General features: G+C 37.3%; 1 protein-coding gene across 1 annotated transcript in view; it reads right to left on the reverse strand.

Moving 5' to 3' along the window:
• The window catches only part of LOC149804545 (uncharacterized), a 91470-nt gene that overhangs the window by 20719 nt on the left and 44851 nt on the right, over positions 1–25900 (reverse strand). Inside the window, exons 8-9 of the mRNA XM_089933073.1 lie at positions 15957–15995; positions 2690–2868 (exon numbers count right to left, since the gene is read on the reverse strand). Coding sequence (XP_089789199.1) covers positions 2690–2868; positions 15957–15995 — 218 coding nt within the window. The remainder of the gene's footprint in view (positions 1–2689; positions 2869–15956; positions 15996–25900) is intronic.

Below are 25900 nucleotides of genomic sequence, written 5' to 3' on the forward strand. Positions count from 1 at the left end.
AGCAGACAATGATGTCTTCTCATCCAGCATTTCTAAGAGTGCAAGTACTTGCTAGATACTGCCAGGAGGAACATGGACACGTAAACAAAATTCTCAGATGTGATAAGATCTGGCTATTCCTGAATGAGAGTTAAGTCAAGTCACCATTTTCCAGCAGAACAACAGATCCCACAGATGGGCTTGTATGAGGATGTTGTGCATCATCCAGTCATCATAGTACTAGAGGATGGGAACCCCCTCAAATGAACTACTATCTATTATTCTGAAGAAGGCTCTGGGAGTGGCATCTAAGTTGACAGGAAGAGCCTGAAAGTGAAAGATCTCCTGTCCCAGACAAAACTGCAGAACTTTTCCTGTGGACTGTGAAGATGGGAATCTGTCGATAAACATCCTGAAGATCTATGGAGACTACACAGTCATTTAACATGATGGCATTCCTAACTTAGGCAGTTGTCTTCAACATGAACCACTCTCCCAGAAGTAATTGTTCAGGTGGGAAATATCAATGATAAGTCAAAATATTCCATCTCTCTTTGAAACTTAAATCTGGGATTAAAATGCAAGACTGCTAATGTTCTTTACTGTGTCCTTCTTAAGAATAGTGTGTACCTCTTCCATTAGAGATACCCCATTTGGGACTGATGGAACTGACATGAGACCAAAAATGGAAGATCAGCACCATACACCATTACTGGTGACCTGTTGTTCATGTTCAGCAACTAGCGACTGGTACTCCATGACCAGTTAGAGAGACTTAGTGAATAACACTTGGGTACATAGAGGATCCAATGAACAGTTACTGACTGTTAGTAGACACATTTGACAGTGATCTGTACCCAGCACCAGTGCCTGGTTACAGATCTTTGCTGTCACCTGACATTCTACCCAGTGTCCAGTGATCTGGTGCCTGGCCAATGACTGATCATGTGATATAGATTTTACTGGAGAGTCATGGTTTGGGGTACTTTACTGAATGCAATCTTGCTTTATTTCATAGTCCTGTAGCACAAGAAGACACCATACTCCCTTTGCAATAGTAAGGCAGGGCTCACTATTTTGGGCTGGCAACTTCCCAATGCTAGGAAGGGGCAATGATCCCTTACTTATAAACCTCTTCTCCCCGAGTTGAAGAGGGTGACTCCCAAACTCTGGACCCTGTCACACTGAACTTCCCACAAGAGGAAGAGGTGGGACACTTCTTTTTGACCCAATAGATCTGATGATTTTCTACCAAGTTTTGTACTGTGATGGGCCACTAACAACAAATAAGGCAACATCCATTCCTATAGATCCAACTCATGCAAGACAGGCAGTGTGAGTGCCCCATACTGCCAACTCCTTGTAGTTAAGGCATTACTGAAAGCTAAAAGAAAATTGCAAACTTACAATCACGATGAACCAGAACATCAAGGGTAGGAGTTACTTACCTTGACACCAATTACTAGTAGAAAGATGAAATACAACGAGGACTGCTTCAACAGGAGTTCACTAAAAACCTTCAAATATGAACATAAATAGATCTGAATACATGAAAATAAAATAAAGATTGGGAGAGAATAACAAACACAACCCAAACAAAAATGCGATTGACGCAGAAATGACAAAAGATGACAAAATTCTTGCAAGTTCAAGAGACATGTGCATAAATGCAAGGATTCCAAGGAAAACAAGGATGATATTCTGTCAGAAATGGACTTTGGTATCAGACATGAATCAAGTTTTTTCTTCAATACTTCCAAATTACTAACTAGAGGAGGGCATAATGTCCCTGTACTCGGAACTAGCACCAGGTAAAAATATAGCAATACAATAATACCAGATAATGTATTACTGCCAGGACTGATCAAATCCCATAGACAAATGTCCTGGTCAGACAAGTAAAATTTTGCAAGGTGCATGACAAGGACAAGTGCTTATTTCAAATTTCAAAACAAGTTGGACAAGTGCTAATTTTCATGCTTTAATCACTTAATGTAACTTACCAGCAGCAGAAAAGTGACCACATTGTCATTAACATTGGCTTGATGAAAATTTTAGGACTAATTCTAGCCTGTCCATAAACTTACCTCATGCAACAGGATGCCCCATATTAATAGCCACAAAAAATCTGTGTACTTTATCAAATATTCTTATTTTCCTGATATTTATATTCACTGAGCATGTTTTCTGATTTTCTTTCTTTTTCACAATATGATGCTGTCAGTAAGTAATGGAGTACTTGTAGAAAAGTGGCCATGGGATGATCATTTGAAAATCCAAGGCACATTTCTCTCTTCTGTTTTGTATTGTTAGAAGGAAAGCTGTTATTCTGATGTACATGTTAACAACAATTTTAAAATTAAAAACATTTGTTGATAATTAACTATAATGTAACATACAGTCATGTGAAAATTGACAGTAGATATTAAAACTCAGGAAAAAGTACAACATAATAGCTGGCAAAATCACAGAAAGCCTGATTTAAGAACTTGATGCAGCATCACCCTTTTGGTGCATTTGTTGTATTCCTGCAAGTAAATAGCTACTTGATGTGTATGCAAAATGACATCCACCAGTTTCTTTTACATTGTTGTTTTATGACACAATATCTGCTGTTTAGTACCCGTAACAAACATCCGTCAAGAAGGACTCATTTGGGCACAGTTATTCTCAAAGGCACTTCATCAGAACAAAATACAAATATACTTACTGGCTGTGCATCACCATTGGTAACAGCCTGATGACCTGGCTGTGCATCACCATTGGTAACAGCCTGATGACCTGGCTGTGCATCACCATTGGTAACAGCCTGATGACCTGGCTTTGAAATTTTCATCACATTACCATCACCAATCTGAAGATTTTCAACATTGATGACAACGTTAGTTTCTGAAAAATATATTTTAAACTGTATTATTAGTTTAGGCCACAAGCAATTTTTGTATTTATATAATATGTGGAATATAAAGCATATACTACAAAATGATTAAAGCAAATGAGCTGTATGAACAGAGATGATAAGGCAGAGCTGGGTGATAAAATCAATTTAACGTTCAAGTGTAATTTATTCTGCATAGTCCTAATGTCTTTTGTTATAACGTCTTTTGTTAAGTGTACCTACTCTCTCCTGTTCATAGTAGGTTTGACATATAAAAATATACATGGAATCTCTTTCAGAATAACTTTTATTCATGTACAACTGCAATTTTAACAGTGAAGATCACTGAACTTGCATTTTATTGCTTTCCACATCACATTCAAAGTTTATCAAGGAATGTCTGAATAAGACAAGGATTTTAAGCTCAAGATAAGTTCATGTCTGGACAAGAATCAGGAAGAAAAACTCAAGATATTACACTGTTTTACAGTCAACTTATAAACTTACAGAAGAACCACTTTAACTTTGCAATCGAACTAATTTCAATAAAAATATTTCATGGAACAGTGCTGTATTGAATTTAGACAATGTAAATTTGAAGAACTGAAAATGGTTCTGAGTTTCATAAAATGCAGAAATGTTATACTAAACAAAAATATAATAAAATGAGAATAAATAACACATTGTTCTTACAATGTTAAAATTGCTGACAATGTCTGTCATTAAATAGCATACCAGAGTTTCAAGTTCTATTCCAGATATTTTACTTAAGATGAAGAGGACACAGTCTGGCTGATCAGGACACTCATCTAGCAATAGAGTCTGGTCTATAACATCCTTCAATTTTGGCTTGAATAATTTCAAAAGTATATCTACAAAGTTTCAACATAGGAAGCAATGCACTTAAAAAGTTGTTTCAATACTAATTTATCAAAGAACTGTCTATCCAATGGTTGAATAATAACCAATAATAACCAATCTTTGTCATGTTAAAAAGGAGTCTGCAAACAGCAGTAATAATCAGGTCTTCTTTCCCTTGGGATCCCTGGAAATGGGGAGCGTCTAAAGTCAATAATTGTGCCATCTTAAAATATTTTTGATATAATTTTACGCTTAAGAATTTTAAAAGACTATACATATGTTATTAATTATTATAATGTCTGTGCCAGTCAAAGGCAGGGCAGGAGGATATTGGTGAGCCACTGAAGTTGCCATTTTTTACAATGTACAAGAACAGATCCATTCAGAATTAAAAGGTTACATACTTTAAATGTACTAAATACTATCTCTACTGCACTGCTGATACATAATCAAACACCTTAGAGCATCTGAAGTAGGCCACTATGATCTGCACTTCATGGGTATAATGTTAATTATGACAAATGCAATGGCTAGACATGGCAAATGCCCCTAGTTTTTTCTTTTTGTATATTGTAACACACACATACACACACATTCTTGTATTTGGTGGATATTGAGGAACCACATACCAAGGACATTTGTTCTGGCTATCTCAGAGCAAAAAGAAACAGTTTCTGGCAGTAAATTAATAGCAAATGGTGATGTAATAAGGAGGGAACTGTATGAAATTTAGGAATGCAAGCAAGGATGCACATGTTTACACAAATATTCTATATAATCCATGCAAACTATGGATACACATAACTATTGACCACAAGATGGAAGCTGTAGACAATGTGACATCATGGACAGCTTCGACTCCCATTATCTTGCAGAATGAAAATTAATAGAAACATTATTAAGCCGTAAATGAACTGTTCAGACTAAGAGGGTTGGTGCACTCAGACGTAATTGTGGTTTGTCTTTTTCACATCAAAAATATCTTTAACAGTTTCCAGAATAAAAAGCTGATCACATTATGATTATCCCTTCTCTAATTAAGGCATCAGTCTTTAATTGTTACTTCATACAACAATGTGGTAGGCTGTTGATTCCATATTGTTCATAGATGTGTTTAGAAGAAAGCACAGTACTGGAATTGTTAATATGCTCATGTATCAAAACATGTATTGTTACATTGTAAGTGTGCATAAATTGATACTATCAAGAACAATTCATATGACATGAACCTATTCCACTAAATCTTAAACCATCATATAATTCATGAAATCTGAAACTTATTTTCCTTGTTGATATTATGACTCAATTTGATTTAATTGTTTTACAATAGTTAATATGTATGAAGACTTTTTTGTTAATTTTGACCTTAGAATTTAACAAACAGTTTTACACTGATTGTCTGTACTGTTCTTTTAACAAAAGCCAACAATAATTTTCAAAAATCATGAAGACTATCAACTATGGTGTATCATGGTTGAAGAAGATATCTTTTTATATATATATATATATATATATATATATATATATATATATATATATATATATATATATATATATATATATATATATATATATAATACAAAGGATACACATAACTGTTGACAAAAAAGATACTGCAGACATAATGGACAACAAAGACATGTTTGCACAGGCAGAAAAAATATCAATACAAACTAAGGAAGCACACAATTATTGAGAAAACAAGGAGAATGAGGACATTCTTAAATCATGGACAATGAAAACATATTTACACAGCTAGTCTAAATGATGAGTACAAACAAGGGACTCGCACTACTGCCAAAATCAGAGACTGTGAATATTAGTACATCATGACCAATAACTACATATTTACACATCTTGTCTGAAGTAATAATACAAATCAAGGATGCACACTACTGACAAAATCATGGAGACCGTGGATATTGGTATGTCATGGACAATGAGGACATATTCACATCTAGTCTAGTTTGAACTATCAATACAAACGAAGACTTATTTACACATCTAGTCTGAACAATACAAACTAAGGACTAAGAACGCATTTTATTGACAAAATCACGGAGAACGTGGACATTGGTACATTATGACCGATGAGGACATGTTTACACATCTAGTCAAGTCTTAACAGTGGGTCGGTGGTTCTTTCCGGGGGTTTTCCCAGGTTCTTCCTCCACCATTAATACTGGCCGCCATGTATAGCCTATCATGTGCTGAAAAATGGCATTAAACCCTACAACAACAACAACAAGTCTTAAACAATCAATACAAATTAAGGATGCACATTGTTGACTAAATCAAGGAGAATGTGAACATTGATATGTCATGGACAACGAAGACATATATACACATCTGGTTTGAACTATTAATACAAAGTAGGGATGCAAACTATTGACAATATTATGGAGACCATGGATATTGGTACCTCATGAACAATGGTAATGCTTTTTCATATGTAGCCTGCAATATGAACGGAAACTAAAGATGCACACTACAAAATTATGGAGACCATGGAGAACGAAGACGCATATAAACATTTAGTCTGAACTATTAATACAAACTAAGGACATACACTACTGACAAAACCATGGAGACCATGGACATTGGTACGTCATGGAGAACTAAGACGTATTTATGCATCTAGTCTAAACTATCAAATTAATACAAAGTCAGGATGCACAGTATTGACAATATCACGGATAACATGGACATTGGTACCTCATCAACAACGAAGATGAATTCACACATCTAGTCTGAACTATGAATAGAAACCAAAGACGCACACATCTATTCTATATTAACAACACAAGTTAACGACACACACATCTATTCTGTACTATCAATACAAGTTAAGGACGCACACATCTATTTTGTACTATCAATAGAAACTAAGGATGCACACATCTATTCTGTACTATCAATACAAGTTAAGGATGCACACATCTATTTTGTACTATCAATAGAAACTAAGGATGCACACATCTATTCTGTACTATCAATACAAGTTAAGGACACACACATCTATTTTGTACTATCAATAGAAACTAAGGATGCACACATCTATTCTATACTATCAATACAAGTTAAGGACACACACATCTATTTTGTACTATCAATAGAAACTAAGGATGCACACATCTATTCTGTACTATCAATACAAGTTAAGGACACACACATCTATTTTGTACTATCAATAGAAACTAAGGATGCACACATCTATTCTGTACTATCAATACAAGTTAAGGACACACACATCTATTTTGTACTATCAATAGAAACTAAGGATGCACACATCTATTCTGTACTATCAATACAAGTTAAGGACACACACATCTATTTTGTACTATCAATAGAAACTAAGGATGCACACATCTATTCTGTACTATCAATACAAGTTAAGGACACACACTAATGACAACATCACGGAGACTGTGAACATTGGTATGTCATAGACAATGAAGACATGAGGACGCACATTATTGACAAAATCAAGGAGATTGTGGACACTGATACATCATCAGCAACGAAGACATATTTACGCATCTAGTCTGATGAGCTTTGTGGTACTCCATATCTAATTGTTCCAGATTCAGACAGAACATTATTTATATAAATATGTTGTGTTCTCTCACTCAAGTATGAAGTAAACCATCTAACTGTGCTTTCATCACATTGGTAGATTTTCAATTTCTTCAAAAGGACTTCATTATCCATCATGTCAAAAGCTTTCCTGAAATCTACAAATACAGATCCTATTAATCAACCCTGGTCAAATGCTTGAAGCCATTTAATCATGAATGTTTCTGTCTAAAGCCTAATTGATAAGGCTGTAACAGCAAGTGTTTGATTAAATATGACATAAATGAGTCATGGGCATGTTTTTCAAGCAATTTTGACAAATTTGGTAGTAATGAGATTGTCCAGTAGTTATCAGCATCATCCTTAGGACCAGATTTGTAAATAGAAGTTACTTTTACAGTTTCCCATATTGACAAAATCATGGAGAGCATGGACATTGGTACGTCATGGACAACAAAGACTCACTTACACATCTAGTGTGAACTATCAATACAAACTAAGGACACACATTAATGACACAATCAGGGAGACCATGGACATTGGCACATTGTGATCAACAGGGACATGTTTACATAATTAGTCTAGTCTTAATATTCAATACAAAGTAGGAACGCATGGTATGGACGAGATCACGGAGACCATGGACATTGGTACCTCATGAACATTGATTAGGCATTTACACATGTAGCCTGAAATATCAATACAAACTAGGGACGCATACTACTGACAAAATCACGGAGGCTTTGTACATTGGTACGTCATGGACAACAATGACTCACACATCTAGTCTGAACTATCAATATGAACTAAGGACACACATTACTGACACAATCATGGAGACCATGGACATTAGCACATTGTGACCGGCAGGGACATGTTATGCATATAGTCTAGTCTTAACAATCAATATAAATTAAGGACGCACACTACTGGCAAAATCACAGAGACCATGGATGTTGGTACATTATGACCAGTGGGGACATGTTTACACATATAGTCTAGACCTAGCAATCAATGTAAATCAAGGATGCACACTACTGACAAAATCAAGGAGATTGTGGACAGGAATACGTCATGGACAACGAAGACTTACTTACACATCTAGTCTTAATAATCAATAAAAACCAAGGACACACACTACTGACAATATCACAGAAACCATGGACATTGGTACCTCATAAACGATGACGTATTTACACATGCAGCCTGAACAATCAATACAAACTAAGGACGCACACTACTGACACAATCACAGAGACTGTGGACATTGGTACATCATGGACAACAACGACTCACTTGCACATCTAGTCTGAACTATCAATACAAACTAAGGACATGCACTATTGATAATATCAGAGAGACCATGGACACTGGATCATTATGACCAACAGGGACGTGTTTACACATATAGTCTAGTCTTAACAATCAATACAAAGTAGGGAATCATGGTATGGACAATATCATGGAGACGGTGGACATTGGTAAAACATGACCGACAAGGACATTTTTTAAAAAAGATTCAGATTTTAGGAAAGGCCACCATATAAGGAGAAAAATTATACTGCCAAATAATATCTATTTTAGATTTTCCAAAACTATTTGTATTTAAATTTTGTGATTTAGTCTTTTACAATCATATTCAATTTTAAATTCCAAAATTCTGCATGAGTTTAAATTTTACCGATCTCTGATCCCATTGCTAAAATGGTGTAAATACATAATGTCATAAAAATTTACCTTTAAATGGAATATGGTGTAAATACATAATGTCATAAAAATTTACCTTTAAATGGAATATTGTGCAGTCAGGAAATTATACAAAGGAAAGATAGTATTGTTCATATTAGATTTAAAAGAAGAAAAAAAAATACAGATATTGCCCCACTTACTTATTTCAATTGACTGAAAAAATTAAAAAATGCTGAAGTCAATTTTCCATAGTTGGTTTACATATTAACTTAAAATTACAAGTGACAGTGGAAACAGACAAGCGAATAAACATTAGCCTGTTTAAGTGATTGTATAAGAACAAAATTTTCTATGATCTGATAATATTCTCTATATTGTATTTTTTTTAAAACCTCATTTCACAAGTTATAATTAAGGATACTAGTTTTAAAAATCCATGTTATGATGGGTTTTAAATTTAAAATTTTTGTACCAGTTATTAGTGACAGTAAATTTTTTCCATTCGCAAAGCAATAAGTGTTCCAGATAATTTGAACAGATAGTTTTCCTTTTGTTTTCCTCTTATATATTTGTGTTTTTCAGGAAGTTGTTCAGTTCCTCATCCAAAACCACTATTTCATGCATTTTATTCGGTTTTATTTCCTTTTTTGCCTTTTATCATGAATACACATTTGGCACTTAGTATTACATTTGCCTACATCACATGTCCGTCAGCCCACGAATCCATATGACTCGTAATTCAGATCATAATTATTTTCCCAACATAGTACCTTCATTGACATGTTAGTACTGAACCTTCTAATGTTTACAAATCCAAACAGATCATAGGCATGGGTCACAGATATCATTCCTGGGCATGACTGAGTGACAAATTACTCAACGTGTATTATCGCCAGACTAGAAAAGGCTCTCCCCACCGCCATTGATATGGGCAACATGACAGGTCAGCAAGACATTGTTGTAATGTGGCAAAGTCATTGTTGTGAGATACTTAACTCAAGTAAAGGTATAAAAAAAAATAAAGAAAAAGGACCCCCCCAAAAAAAAAAACACAAGAAAACAAAAACCCATTTTGTATTCTCATTTCATATGTTCTCATCTTAATATCACTCAGCAGATGTGTTGAATGTGTTTGAGGAGATATTTGTTTGAATTATTCACTGGAACTACATGGTGCTCATTGGACTAAAATATTATTCTGGTACTATTATGAATTTATTCAAAGGAGTTCTGGATAATGATAATGTCATACACTAGGCCTGTTGGCAGACTTGTACATTCAAGGATTTGAAACTCATTTAGACCATTTTATTCTTTTGGACTTGAATAGACTTGATTATGTTGGATTCAGTTCATAATCCTGTCAGTTCCTCCTACATTTTCATTTTATAATGATGATAATTAAATTATTTTTTTAAGTTTTACAAAGCTATTTGGTTTTGTTTCTTTATGTTCCTTAGTTTATGACCATTGAGTCGTAACAACTCAAACGCTCATTAAGAGGGTATAAATAATGTCCAAAGAACACATGAAAGATTTGATCTTGGAAATAACGATCAAGATAGTGTTCTCTGAGGCAGAGAATACCTGATGAGATCAGAAATGAAGGTGCCATCCAATGGTTGAACCCCTAGAGAACTTGAGAGTTTGAAAGGGCTGCCCTATAGCCCTCAACACTGAACATTCTTCTTGAAAAGAAATAGAAAAAAATCTGAGTCTGAGCTCAATGGGGAAAAATGAGGACCAATGTATTTCCTACTGCACCAATGACAGAAGATTCTACACTTGCATTGTAGACCTTGGTAATGGACTGCATCCTAGACTTGTTGATGCAGTTGGCAACCTTGCTTGAAAACTTGTCCTTGTGGACTGATTGCTTGAGAGTGGAGAATGTGTGAGCTATTGTGAAGCAGAGATCCCTGTGATGTGACCTCCTGGTCCTGTTCTGTGGTAATCACCTGGGCTCATCTATCAACACATCAGGTAGGTCACTGGACCACAACCATTGAGGTCACAGAATGGTTACAAGTATGAGCCAAGCAGTCAATATCCTGACTTAATGGAGCACCTGTAAAATCATTCTGAAAGCTGGGCAGGCATACATGAACAGATGATCTCACTTAAGACAATAAATATCCTTTGCCCAAGCCCTATGATCTGGGACTGTAGAAACAGAGAAGGGGGGGGGGACATTGTTCAGTCATTTCATGAACAAGTGCATCAAATGTCTCCCTGACAAATCCAAAAGTGACTCTGCTACTGACTAGTGCTGACTAGACCATTCTGTGAGGAAAACATGGCCCTTTCTGACTGTCCAACAGCATATTCCTCTTACCAGAAATGTGGCAGACTCTGAGACTGATCTTTCTAAGGTGGTCAAATGGAGGAGGTTCCAAACTTCCATGAAAAGACAAGGAGCATGTGTACCTCCTTGCCACCTGAGGTATGCTACTACAAACATGTCTGAGGTGACCATTATGCAATGACTCCTCATGAGTTCAGAAACTCTTGTAATGCTAGAAACACTGCCTGCATTTCCAATTTACTTATATGAAGGGTTTAATTCTTTCCTGGACCAGTGTTCTGAGAGAACTATGCCCTCTGACTCCAGATGAGAGCCCCAATCTGAATCTTACATTTCTGTGTAAATAAAGGAGTAGGCTTAAAGGGTGTGAATTGGGACTCCAGTCAGAAACAGGTCCTGATTTAGCAACCAACTACAGCAGTGCTGAAAACTGGATTGCAGAGGGATCTGTGCAGATGGAGGATCATTGTACAGTCTCCAGTCTGCTTGCAACAGGAACTGCAAAGGATGCAAGCTAAGTCTTCTTAGGGAAACTAAGATTTGCTGATCCTGTCTGGAGGAACACAAACTTTCACTAGGCTAGTTAGGAAGTTCATCCCTATATATACAAAGTCACGAGAAGGGACGAGATTGACCTCCTTAGGTTTCAGATAAGACCAAGATAATCACTATGGACCAGTAGAGGGGCAAGTTCTTCAGCCAATCATTAGAAATATGGAAGGATCTCACGTAGGCTTTGATTACCCCAATCACCCTGGCAAAAGCTTTGGAGGTAGAGGCAAATCCAAATAGAAGAGCTTGAAACTGAAATACAAAACCAGAGCTATTTTCTGTGTGGAGGAAAGAGTGTGATGGGAAGAAACACATCCTAAAGATCAATGAAGACTACCCAGTTGCACGAAGGGCCTTACAGAAGCAGTAGTCTCTATATTAAAGTGTTCTTCAATTAAAAAAAATCTGTTTAATATAGAAAGTTTAATTATGAGCCAAAATTTTCAACTTTTCTTTGACATCAGAAAAATCAGAGGACAGAAAGCTGGTGTCTGGTAAATTTTTTACCCTCTCAACTGTGCCCTTTTGCAGAAGGGTGTGTAACTCTTCTTTAAATATGCTAGTTAGGATGACGGTTTGTAAAAGCAGTGATTGTTCCCAGAATTGAAGCCACTAGCCATTCTTTAAGATGTCAAGCATGCTCAAAGTCTGAAAATAATATATGGGGATGACAGGAAGAGGAAGTCCCTGGCCAAGTCATACCAAAGACTTATTAAAATGGTACTATCAGCTTCCTCGCTTGGTGCTCAGTATCTGAGGTTAGTGTTAGGACTGGTCGGCCTGGTGTCAAGATAATGTGACTGGATGGGACATGATGCTACATGTCTGTGGCATCATGCCCCAGTGCTAGACATCACTGCAAACTGCCACATTACAGACATAATAGCGTTATGACTAAACACATTTTAAAGCTACATTAAAATCCCAGTTACACACACATCCAAATCTACACACAGAAAGAAACCATAAACATTTTCATTACAACAATGTTAAATAGTGTACAAGGACTAAAGTTAATTGAGTAAAGACCAAAGTTAAAGCAAATAGAATTAAAAATTCCACAGTAATGCTCTTTTCTGATAAACCAAATACCGGTAATAAAAAATGTTGGCAATTTTCAAGGAAACAAATCTGGCCATCACTTGAAAAGTTCTAGTGCCAACCTAGATATTTCCATACTAGGAGAAGAGCCTGGAAAGTAATGCTAAGGCGTGAAACCATAACAGTTCAAAAAGTTGGATATTATAGAGCAGTCAAGATGATATTATAAACATTTTGACAAATATTAGTGGCAGATCACATTAAAATACTTCTGGCTTATTCAGTTTTATTTGTTTCACTCATAATCGGGTTAATTTAATATTCATAGAATCATACCAGTTTTTGTGTGAGAAGTGATATAGCGTCAAAGAGAAAAATCTGGTTTCTTTCATCGTCATTATTAATAATGTTTCATTAGCTGGTTATATGGAAGAGCATTTCAATTCAAAGACAGCAAACATTTCACAGCTAGCTCTTTGTTTCAAAGGTGACTCATTCCAAGACTGTGTGACTTCATTAATGTGACCCCTTTCTATTCATTTCAGTTTATTTATGAAATAGGCTGGGCCAGTATGATCTTTAATTGTGTGAAGTATAATCTATGCTTTCATCACTATAACAAATTTCATTGATAAATAATGATTGACAATTATCCTGATATTAGAATTGGGACCACAACTTTTTTCATCTAGCCTTCAAAGTTTTACGGGGGTGGGGGTGGGGGCCTGAACTTCAAATTTTGAATTCCTAGTGAAAACCCTAAAATCAAACCAAAAGGTAAAGTTGTATTTGGTGACAAAAAAGTGTCTGTGTGTGGTGTATAGCATTAATAACTGAATACCATAACTCCCTTTAAAATGTAGACATATTTAGGAATTATCGACTGATTATAAGATTAGGAACAGATTATCATACACAAAGAGTGATTACTATTGCTTCTTCCTATTCCACTCTAAATACTGCATATTTTGTCACACTTTTCAAATGGTAGGAAAACACAATCAGAAGACGCCTAAGATATACATACATGCATATATATATATATATATATATATATATATATATATATATATATATATATATATATATATATATATACACACATACATACATACATATATATATATATATATATATATATATATATATATATATATATATATATATACACATGCAAAGATGAATGCAATACTGTGTGGGCATAGATTTTATATATGATGACAATTATATTCAAACACTAAAAGAAATACATATCACTGAAATTGAATGACAATAAAGTTTATGAATTTTTATTTTTATATCCTAATAATATCAGAAGAGAAGACAAAATAAAACCAGAGCAAGTTACATGATCCATGGACACACAAACATAATACTCGATACAAGTTTTAATTAAAAAGAGAATGAACTGTTTCTGACAAACAGGTTAAAATAAATGCAAAATAGCAATCATTAAAGGATTAATTTCTCTCTTCATTTCTGTAATTCATGACTTCACCTATGCGTAGGATGTAGGCATTTTTCAAAACTCTTCATCTATGAAAGCATGAATAGTCCATACTGTGACAAAAATCCATTATGGTTGTGCAACAAATTATTAGTCAGTTGAAAATTACTGAAAATATTGATGATGTTAGAAAGTTTGGAATTAATTATGACATAATTTGATTTCATCTTAAACTGTACATGTCTAAGTAGTATCTTGGAGTACAGTGTTATAATTTTGAGCTATTTTAACAAATGAAAAAAAGTGGAAGGTTCCTGGAGTTGGTTGTACAAATCTGACTGCCTTATAAATTTGTTTCTTGTGTAAAGTTTAACTCCATCACTTGCACTGATCTTCTTATTAATGAATTAAACAACATAGTTCTGTCTGAATTCTTTTCAAAACAACAGCAAATTAGTAGACAAATTTATGTGCTATAAAAGATTTGACTTTGCGGCATCTTTATCTCTCTATAATAGTTGTATACCCAAAAGATGAAATGTCATTTTTCAGGTATTAATACAGTATGTGTAAAATTACTCAGGTAGGAAAACAGTATGTGCAAGATTACATGCTAGGTAGGAATATAGAATGTGCAAGATTACTTAGGAATATAGTATGTTTAAAATTACTCAGGTAGGAAAATAGATTGTTTAAGATTACTTGGGTCTGAATACAGTATTTCAGCACAAAATAGGCTATACAGGGCAGTCAGTATAACTGGTAGAGGAAGAACCCTGGAAAACCCAGGGAGAACCACCGACCCATGAGAAGCTAATGGCAGGCTTTCCCACGTACCCCGCTAGCTGAGCATTGGACTCGAACCCATGCAGATTGCTTAGGTAGGAATATAGTATGTGTATGATTACTCAGGTATGAAAACAGTATGCAAAAGATTAGTCAGGTATGAATACAGTATGTGCAAGACTACTCAGGCAGGAATATTGTATTTGCAAGGTTACTCGGGTAGGAATATAGTATGTGCAAGATTGCTCTGGTAGGAATACAGTATGTGTAAGATTGCTCAGGTAGGAATACAGTAGGTGTAAAATTAATCAGGTAGGAATACAATATGCATAAGAATAATCAGGTAGGAATACAGTATGTGTAAGATTACTCAGATATGAATATAGTGTGTGTACAATTAATCAGGTAGGAATACAGTATGTGTAAGATTGCTCAGGTATGAATACAGTATGTATAAAATTATTCAAATAGGAATATATTATGTTTAAGATTACTCAGGTATGAATACAGTATGTGTAAAATTAATCAGGTACGAATACAGTACATGTAAGATTACTCAGGTATGAATACAACGTGTGTTAAATTAATCAGGTACGAATACAGTATGTGTAAGGTTAATCAGGTAGGAATACAGTATGTGTAGGATTACTCAGGTATGAATACAGTATGTGTCTAATTAATCAGGGAAGAATACAGTATGTGTAAGATTACTCAGGTAGGAATACAGTATGTATAAAATTAAACAGGTAGGAATAAAGTATGTGTAAGATTACTCAAGTATGAATACAGTATGTGTAAGATTACTAAGATTATTGCCTTATAAAATTCAGCAAACATTTTACCTGGCATCATGTTCTGTACTTCCATCTCATAATGTGCATCTAAAAGATTATGGAAAAGAATATTATAAAGCAAATGATGGAATATAGTGTTTCATATATATATATATATATATATATATATATATATATATATATATATATATATATATATATATATATATCAAGCCTGTAACAACCAAACAGCAGAGCAGCCCTTATTAAGATGTTAAAGCAAATTTAATTCAATCTATGTCAGTCTGTTTATCTGTGTGTTTGTCAATCTATCTGCCATGAAAATTACATGTAATGAAACCTTCCAATACCAAATCAGCAGTAAACTATAATCCTCATCAGTAGTTTTTATATAATTTTCTTGTCCCCAATTTGTCCATTTTTAAAAAATGAAAATGTACTCTGTAAACCTAAACCTTCCTTCCACTGGTCCAAAGTTCCATCATGACACCAAAATAAATGCATTAAAAACAAAACTTGTGTAAAGCAAGTAGTTAAGTAACTGTCCTGATCAGAATATAACACATGAATACATTATATAAATAAAGCACATGAATAAAATCAAGCAAAATTCAAACAAATATACAGAATACATTTATACAGAAGAATAATGCATTATACAAATTATTTAGCCTGTAATTGAAACTAGCATTAATAAATATTTACATGACTTTTTATATAGATACAATGTAAAACTGATCACATCTTTTTTATTGACAAAAATACAGAACCTCAGTTAACTGAAAACCTTTCAAAACAAAATTTGATTTGATCCCAGCAGCGTTTCAGTTGTTAGAGGATTCAATAAAAGAATAAGTTAGAGGTCTGTCCAGAAATAAAATAATATAAAGTAACAGAACAGGTAAAGTAATGTCATTACAATCAGGAACTGATCCTGTGTGTGTGTGTGTGTGTATTTGTATTTGGTGGAAACAGAGGACATTAACAAGATTACACACCAACGTACCGAGGACACACCTCCAACTGAGGACGTCCTCGGTTGGAAAAATGGTAAAATCTTGCTTCTCCCAACTATTCAGCCTATAATGACGTAAAATCATGATTTGTAGGAAGGTCACCTTTTACATGCGTGGTACTTGTTCGCGATTTTGACATGTACCTTTTTTCCAAAGCTGCTGATACACACGCCCAAAACCATGTCCATTGATTGCCTGGTGGAAAACTTGTAGAGAGATCTCTACTATCAAATTACACATTGCAAACACATATTATCTCCCTTTAGATCCAAGTATCAGATACCAACTACTAAGATGATAAACTATAAGATAAGCTGGTGCATATAACAGTCCTTGGCATTTTTATTAATATTTCATGTATGTGAGACAATAGTGTTGGGAAACTCACGATACATTCATACCATACACGTCCAATACAGGCAAATAAATCTATGACATGTACAAAACGAAGTACATCAAAATGCTATTGGAAATACACATGACTTCATTGTCGAGTTGTACCAAAATTGCTAATTATCCAACCCATCTGTAAAGTTAAGACGTCCTGTTTGCGCCGGGATTTTATTTACACATGTAAAGATATTGAAAAGACATCCTTGATATGCAAAATTTATTTTGTGATTATTAAATGAGCCATATCCGCCCCTATTTCATCATTTGCCTATTCAGTAGTGAGAACAGATGTGAATCAAGTGAAAAATTCCATTAAGGTGAGATCGAAGTATCACTAACCAAATTTGGAAGCTACATGCACAGAACTTTAATAAATATATAGAAAGATAAATATATTATACAGAGGTCAAACATTTATCATCAAGATGATCAGTCCCAAAATGAAACATTTAATTACAGCAAGATGTTTTTCATTATCATGCTCTTAAGACCTGCGAATAAATGTGTAGGCAACCATAAACTGTTTAATTCATTCAATGTTCTATTAAACGTATATACTTGCTTCAGTTGGTGATTGGATGACTTTGCTGAACATATCATGACATATATTTGTATTGATAGTTCTGTTGTAAACGAAGTCTTTTTAAAACAACACACAACATGTAAAAACAAGGTGTCAATCTATATTGCTTTCCCAAATTTAAAGAGGTTTTTAACAATAGACAAAACGCTCAGGATGTTCTACAGGACGAACTTGTATTTATAACTTAACAGAACATTTACTTAGAGCTGCATTAGACTGTACTATTCTTACTCATTTAGTCTTTATTCAGTATGTTTAATACAGAAGGCGACGTGGGAAAAAAAATGTTTAAAACTTCCAATCAGCGATACAAAACACCTTTAAGTGGTACCTTAAATTAGCAAATGTATAAACTAAGTGATTTGGAAGGTGAACCAAGAGAGTGTTGTAACATTAAAGTATATTCTTGTTCATTCATGGCTCCAAAACATTAAAACACTATAAACTGTTTGTAAAAAGGTATTAGACAATTATCCCCTTTCACTAAATCTATGCATACATCTACTCTCATAAAACTCTGTTCTTCACTTCTGCAATTACTGAACTTTCTAGCTATTTAGGAGGTTTCAGTTCAGTTAACATAGATAAGTTGTTGTTGTTGTTGTTGTTATCGATGTTTTAGTCTATCATTATTCTTTGTCTTGAGGTTGAAATAAAACACTATACAGATTACAACATAAATAATTTTGCATGCATCATTGATTTATTCAACCAAAGTGACTTGAAAAATAAAAAGTCTCCGTGAAATACACAATATGTGTAATGCAAACAGTCATTCTTATTTTCAACTATACATCTGCACATGCCCAAGAGAGAAGATTCATACGCTTATTATACAACTGCACACATCAAAAAAGCAACTGATGTGACTCCATTAGTAACAGTGTCTGATGATCTAAATGCAAACCTCAAAATGATTTAACCCAAAATGCAAGCACAAATCACTGAACCATGAAATGTCCCAGTAACCTACTGATAGTTTTCACCAATGGCTGTAGTACCCTGATGATGTAATCATATACCAAGTTATCAGACTCCATGGGCAACAAAAAGATTCAAAGAAAATGAGCTAAACACAAATCATAACTAAAATCAATGGAAAAAGTGAAATTATTTTCACTGGAAAGTGAGTACCCCACGTAACACACCTAAATATGACCTGATATGACTCTACAAGCAACGACAACCTAATTTACGAGAATGGGAAAGGTCATATCTCATTAATATAAAGCTGTCAAGTCAAATATGGTTGTATTCCAGCAACTGATTTGGGAAAGTAATGCTGCAGATACCAAAGTCATGAAAAACAGGGGGCATAATCCTGAAAATGATGTCACTGACCACTAAATATTGAAAAAGTAACTCAAGGACATATCAGTAACATGCCACATGCAATATCTGTTTGAAATCAAACAAACCTTGACAATGCTATTTTCCTCAAACCAATGTTAAGAAGACCAGTAACTGGGAAGCATAGTTCCATAAACAAAGTTCTGGAATACTAAAAACTTAATTTATTCAAGGTCCCATGAATATAGGGCTGCATGCCTAACTTGGTTGAAACCAACAAACACTGGTGTAATTATGTTGCAGAAATAAAACCCAGGAGGACAAGCAATCAAGGGGAATAACTACAGTGGATGATTTCAAGCAACTCTGTTAAACAAACTAATTCAAAGCCTCATCAATACCCAGCTGCATACCAAATTTGCTGCAATGCAACAATCAGCAACATACAAAAAATTAAGGGGCTCTTGGCATCCGTCCGTCTACGAGAGACAATGGCATAGCTCCAAAGTACGCTTTTGCTTATCCTTCTTTTTAGCTCTCTTTTCAGCTTGCTTTATTCTTCTCTTTTCCTCTGCGTTTTAAACTCCCTGCCTGACATCTAGACGCCAGCTGGAACGGTTGTTTGCACAGCTCTCCCAGTCATTGAAATTGATGTTTGCTGTCTTCATATCCTTCTTGCAAACATCTTTGTAGCGCAGATGTGGTCGTCCAGTTGGTCGTGCACCTTCTGCTAACTCCCCATATAACAGGTCCTTGGGAATGCGACCTGGGTCCATTCTCTTGACATGGCCGAGCCAGAGAAGGTGCCTCTCGCTGAGTATGGAGAACATGCTGTTCATGCTGGCGCGTTCTAGAACCTCTGTGTTGGGTACTTTGTCCTGCCACTGGATGTGCAGAATGCGCCGCAGACATCTCAGGTGGAAGCTGTTGAGTTTCCTCTCGTGTCCTGCATAGGTGGCCCATGTTTCGCTGCTGTAGAGAAGTGAGCTGAGCACGCATGCTTGGTAGACACGCAGTTTGGTCTTCTCTGTGAGGTTGGGGTTGTTCCAGACCCTCTGGTTAAGTCTGGCCATCACTGCTGCTGCCTTGGCAATCCTGCCGCCCACCTCAGAATCAATGGAGAGTGAGCTGGAGATGTTAGACCCGAGGTATGTGAAGTTCTCGACAACTTCCAAATTGTACCCATCAATGGAGACAGAGGGAGGGGAGTCTGTGTCCTGTGCCATGACATTCGTTTTCTTCAAACTGATGGTCAGTCCAAATTCCTTACATGCATGGGAGAGGCAGCATACCAGCTGCTGGAGTCCACCTTCCGTGTGTGATGTCAAGGCTGCATCGTCGGCAAAGAGCAATTCACGGATGAGTACCTCTGTGACTTTAGTCTTAGCACGGAGACGGGCGATGTTGAACAGCTTGCCGTCAGCTCTGGTATGGATGTACACTCCCTCGCTGCAGTCCTTGAATGCGTACTGGAGAAGCATGGAGAAGAAGATGGCAAAGAGCGTCGGTGCAAGGATACAGCCTTGTTTGACTCCGCTAATGACTGGGAATGCTTCAGATGTTGCGCCATTGAAGCACACTGTGCTGTGCATGTTCTCGTGGAATGACATAATGACAGCAAGCAGACGTGGGGGGCAGCCGATCTTCTGCAGGAGTCTGAAGAGTCCACTCCGACTAACCATATCAAACGCCTTCGTCAGGTCTATGAAGGCAATGTAGAGGGGCATCCGCTGCTCGCAACACTTCTCCTGCAGCTGACGTAGTGAGAAGATCATGTCTACAGTTGACCTGCCTGCTCGAAATCCACACTGGGACTCTGGGTAGACGCGGGAGGCTAGGATCTGCAAGCGCGCCAAGGCAACACGGGCAAAGGCATTTCCGACGATGCTGAGGAGGGAGATGCCCCGATAGTTGTTGCAGTCGCTACGGTCTCCTTTGTTTTTGTACAAAGTGACGATGTTGGCGTCACGCATGTCCTGTGGGATGTATCCCTGTTCCCAGCAAAGGCAGAGGAGTGTATGTAGGGGCTGGAGCAGTGCTGGTTTTCCGCTCTTGAGGACTTCAGGCGGAATGCCGTCGCTTCCAGGAGCCTTCCCACAGGCAAGGCAATCGATGGCTTTTCCGAGCTCTTCCAGGGTGGGCTGTGTGTCTAGCTCCTCTCCATGACAGGCAGGTCTGGAATGGCATCCAGGGCAGTTCCAGTGACATTGTTTTGGGTTGCATATAGCTCGAGATAGTGCTCAACCCATCGCTGCAGTTGTTTCCCCTGGTCTGTGATGACTTCGCCCGTCTTGGACTTGAGGGGGGCGGTCTTGTAGCTGGGGGGGCCTGTCGCCTTTTTGATACCCTCATACATTCCTCTTGTATCCCCGGTGTCAGCAGCTGTCTGTATACTGTTGCAAAGGTTCAGCCAGTAGGTGTTGGCACAGCGGCGGGCGGTCTTCTGGGCATTATTCCTTGCAATCCTTAGGGCTTGTAGTGTTCTGGGGCTAGGTGCAGCCTTGTATGCCAGGAGGGCTTTCCTCTTTGCCTCAGTCACGGGCTCCATCTCCTCCCAGTTTGCCTCATACCAGTCGACATTCTTTCGCTCCCTCTTCCCGTAAGCTGTGATGGCTGAATTGTACACAGAGTCACGGATATGGGACCACTTGGAATCAATGGTGTCATCAGGTGTCACTTTGGTGAGGGCTTCCTTCAGTTTGCTGATGAACTGCTGTGTTTTCTTTGGTTTACTTGCACAGCAGGTGTTGATACGTGGGTGACCCTTCTTCTTGGCGTGGTGCAGCTTCTTGGGTAATATTCGCACCTTGCTGGCCACGAGGGAATGGTCCGTGTCACAATCGGCACTGTGGTAGCTGCAGGTAAGGAGGACACTGGCCAGTTCTGCACGCCTGGTGATGACGAGGTCTAGCTGGTGCCAGTGGCGTGAACGTGGGTGTCTCCACGACACCTGGTGGATCTCCTTGCATTTGAAGAAAGTGTTGGTCACACATAGGCTGTGGGAGCAGCACATCTCCAGCAGTCGCTGACCATTCTCGTTGATCTTGCCCCTTCCGTAAAAGCCGAGACAGGTGGACCAGGCCTCATGGTCAGCTCCCACTCTAGGATTGAAGTCTCCTAGTAAGTAAAGGCTTTCATTGTTGGGGATACTGGATATTGCCTGATCCAGAGCCTCATAAAACTTGTCTTTCTCCTCGTAGGTGGAGTAGAGGGTTGGGGCGTACACACTTAAGATGTTGACCGGGCCTAAGGATGTTGACAGCCGGAGGGCAAGGATTCTCTCAGTACCTGATGACGGAGGTTCAATGAAGGCGATTAGCGTGTTCTTGACAGCAAAGCCTACACCATGCTGCCTAGGTTCATCCAAGGGCTTCCCCTGCCAAAAGAATGTGTAATTGGCTTCCCTGATGGTACCGCTGTCAGCCAGTCGGGTCTCCTGGAGGCAGGCAATGTCGATGTTCAGTCGGGAGAGTTCTCTGTCAATGACGGCAGTCTTCCGTGCATCGTCGATCTGCTGTAGGTCAGTGGTCAATCCAGGACACATGGTCCTGATGTTCCAGGTTGCAAAACGAAGAGTTGGAGTCTTTTTATTTCTTCTTTTAGTCTTTCCTGGTGCAGAGTTTTGTGGCCCACTTGTCGAGATGGTTCTCTAAGCTCCACGCACCCAGTGAAGCAGGCAGGCCATGGCGGGCAGCACCTTACTGACTGGGGGCTGCCCAGCTTGAGGCGGGTGGTAGCTGTCCAGTGAGACCTGATGATCTCTCCCACCGTCAGAAGTAACCCCTGGCGCCAAGCTCTACGCCAATCGAGCTTTGACTTAGAACTGGTAAACTGCTACTTCTTCGTGTTGTGCCGACGCCGTACGACGACGCTGGAGTGTCCTCTCCAGTGGAGCTATGAAGCCTGGGCAGGGTGGTATGGAGAATCAGCTGTTGCCCATGCAGCAGATCCCCCCTCTCCACGCAGCTGGTGTGCCCAAGGGAACGACGAATGCCGATACAGCTTGGCACCAACGGCGTCGCAGGAGTTGCCGGAATAACTCCTCTATATGGTGATGTAGAGGGCTGGATTTGAGTTATTAATAATAAAAAGCTGCATACCAAATTTGCATAAATCCATAAATTTCCAGTAAAGCAAACTAGTGGAAATGACATTCTTTCTTGATGAACAAAAGATGGGTAAATGGATGTAATTATTTTAGGGCTTCATTAAATGGGGCCCTAATTAACTCTCACCAATTTTTAATCAGAAAATCAAGCATTGTAAAATTCTTTGTTTGTAAAACACAAATCTCCATACTTCCCCATTTCGACTTCCATTCCAAAGTTTAAGCATCTTAATTGGGTCACTCAAGGAAAAGACTTCCTTAAAGGGGTAAATCTCATTTGGATATGAGTATTTTTCTTTTCATGATCCACTGTATTTCTTACTGTTCTCCATTCCTTTAATAGTCAGACTGTGTTTGCAAATGTATACATAAATAAAACACTGCCCCATGTACGGATCTGAAGGATACTGAGGGCTGCTGTAACAGACAGAATGAACATACTACCAAACTATGGTGAAATGCATTTGTAATATGATAGTGCGTGTTGCTGTAACAGTCAAATATTTCACATCTGTGTCTTTATATTTAAGCAGTAAGACACCAGGGTGAATATAGATTGATGCAGTTCAACACCATAGGGTGAATACAGATGGATGCAAGTTTTAAGAATTTTGAAAACTTTAGTTACCTGAGCTGGATTGTCTTCTGATTGTTGGTTTTCCTGACCATTTGCATTTTTTAAATTTTTTACATTTGCAACATACTGCAATGAGAAAGAACACATTACATGAAACAAAATCTTGTACAGGCTGTCACTGTTGTTGGTTTAATGCCATTTTTCAGTACACGATAGGCTACACATTGTGGCCAGTATAACCGACACAGGAAGAACCCAGGATAACCCAAGTTAGAACCACTGACCATCATGAACCTACTGGAAAGCTTTCTCAAATACCCACATTAGCAGAGCCTGAGATTTGAACCAATGCAGACATAGGTGATTATAATACATGATAACTCACTATAATAAATAACTCAATGTAGAGGAGTGAACTTGATTCATCTGTCTGAGTCAAGCACGCAGGTCTTGCTACATTTAAAGGTCAGGGTCAGCTAGAGTGGTGAGTAAGTGGTCTCATTTACCAAGCTATTTAAATCTATATCAGGGATCCCAAAATTTTAATGACTGGACATTTTTTCCCAAATTGTATGTGGCAGCCATGTATTCGCAAAAATGAAAATACAAACATTCAAAGGAGTATAACAAGTTGTGACAAAAGACTTTTGCTTTGTGTCAAGTGTAGTGCAGCAAGTCTGAGAAACTGGCCAAATACTTTGGCATTCAAGAGATTCCTTTATTATCTGTTTGACACAATATAGACAATAACTGTGAAGCCACTCTTTATTTAGAGTCAATGTTCAAAATTTCATTATCTGCCCGTTTTTATAACAATTGATGTTAGCTTCAATCTTCATGAAAATTTGTTACATTTGTGTAAATACTGACGGTAATGGTATGGCAGTGTTAGGGACCAGCTTTGCACTGTACACCACTTCCAACTACCTTCTCTCCAGTTGACCTTCCAGACCTGTTTGCAAATTTCTTCCGTGACAAAGTCCAAACCATTAGAGATAAGCTTGACAATACAATTTCAACTGACTCATCATCACCATACAGTTGGGATACAGAATTTCAGCGGCAAATATTAGCAGCATCTGAACCTGTCTCTATGAATTTAATACATACAATCCTGATGAAGAGTGCACCAAAGTCATGTGAACTTGATCCAATTCCAACATCACTGCTGCTTGAGTGCTTAGATCCAGTATTGCCTTCACTAACTGATGTTATTAATACCCCTCTCTTATCCGGGGAATTCCCATCATTTTTCAAAACTGCCATTGTAAAGCCTCTGCTGAAAAAACCAACACTCGACTATAACGATCTAAAGAATTACCACTCAGTTTCTAATCCTCAATTTATATAAAAAATCTTATAAAAGTTGTTCTATCCCAACTGGTCTCTCATCTGAATTCAAACAGTCTTTTTAGCAAATGTACAATCTGCATATCGTCCTTGCCACAGTATGGAAACTACTCTTCTAAAAGTAGTTAATGACATTCTCTCTGCTTTGGATAGCAGAAAGATTACAGTCCTCACCCTCTTTGATTTGTCTGCAGCATTTTACACAACATACCATGATATATTACTTCATTGTCTCCAGCATGTATTTGGCATTCATGATACAGCCTTATTGGTTGAAGTCCTACTTGGTCAACAGGACACAAATTGTGTTCGCAAATGGAATACACTCCAGCCCAGTTGATCTGTTCTTGGACCTGTTCTCTTCATTCTATACACTCAGCCACTCTAAAAAGTCATAGATCATCATCTAGTGTCTCACCAATTGTATGCTGATGACACCCAAATATACATATCTAGCCACCCAACTGAAGCTGATGCTACCATCCAAGGAGTAGAGAGGTGCATTTCTAATGTGAAATCATGGATGACATGTAACAAGCTGCAAATGAATGATGATAAAACTGAGGCCATTCTGATCACAACATAAAGACTTTCTTATTCACATCCTTTACCTCAAACAATAAGTATCAGCAACACCAACATTAAATTCACACAGTCGGTACAAAACCTAGGTGT

This window comes from Sinohyriopsis cumingii, chromosome 2 (assembly GCF_028554795.1).
Source record: "Sinohyriopsis cumingii isolate HCF-2022 chromosome 2, ASM2855479v2, whole genome shotgun sequence".
Classification (NCBI taxonomy): domain Eukaryota; kingdom Metazoa; phylum Mollusca; class Bivalvia; order Unionida; family Unionidae; genus Sinohyriopsis; species Sinohyriopsis cumingii.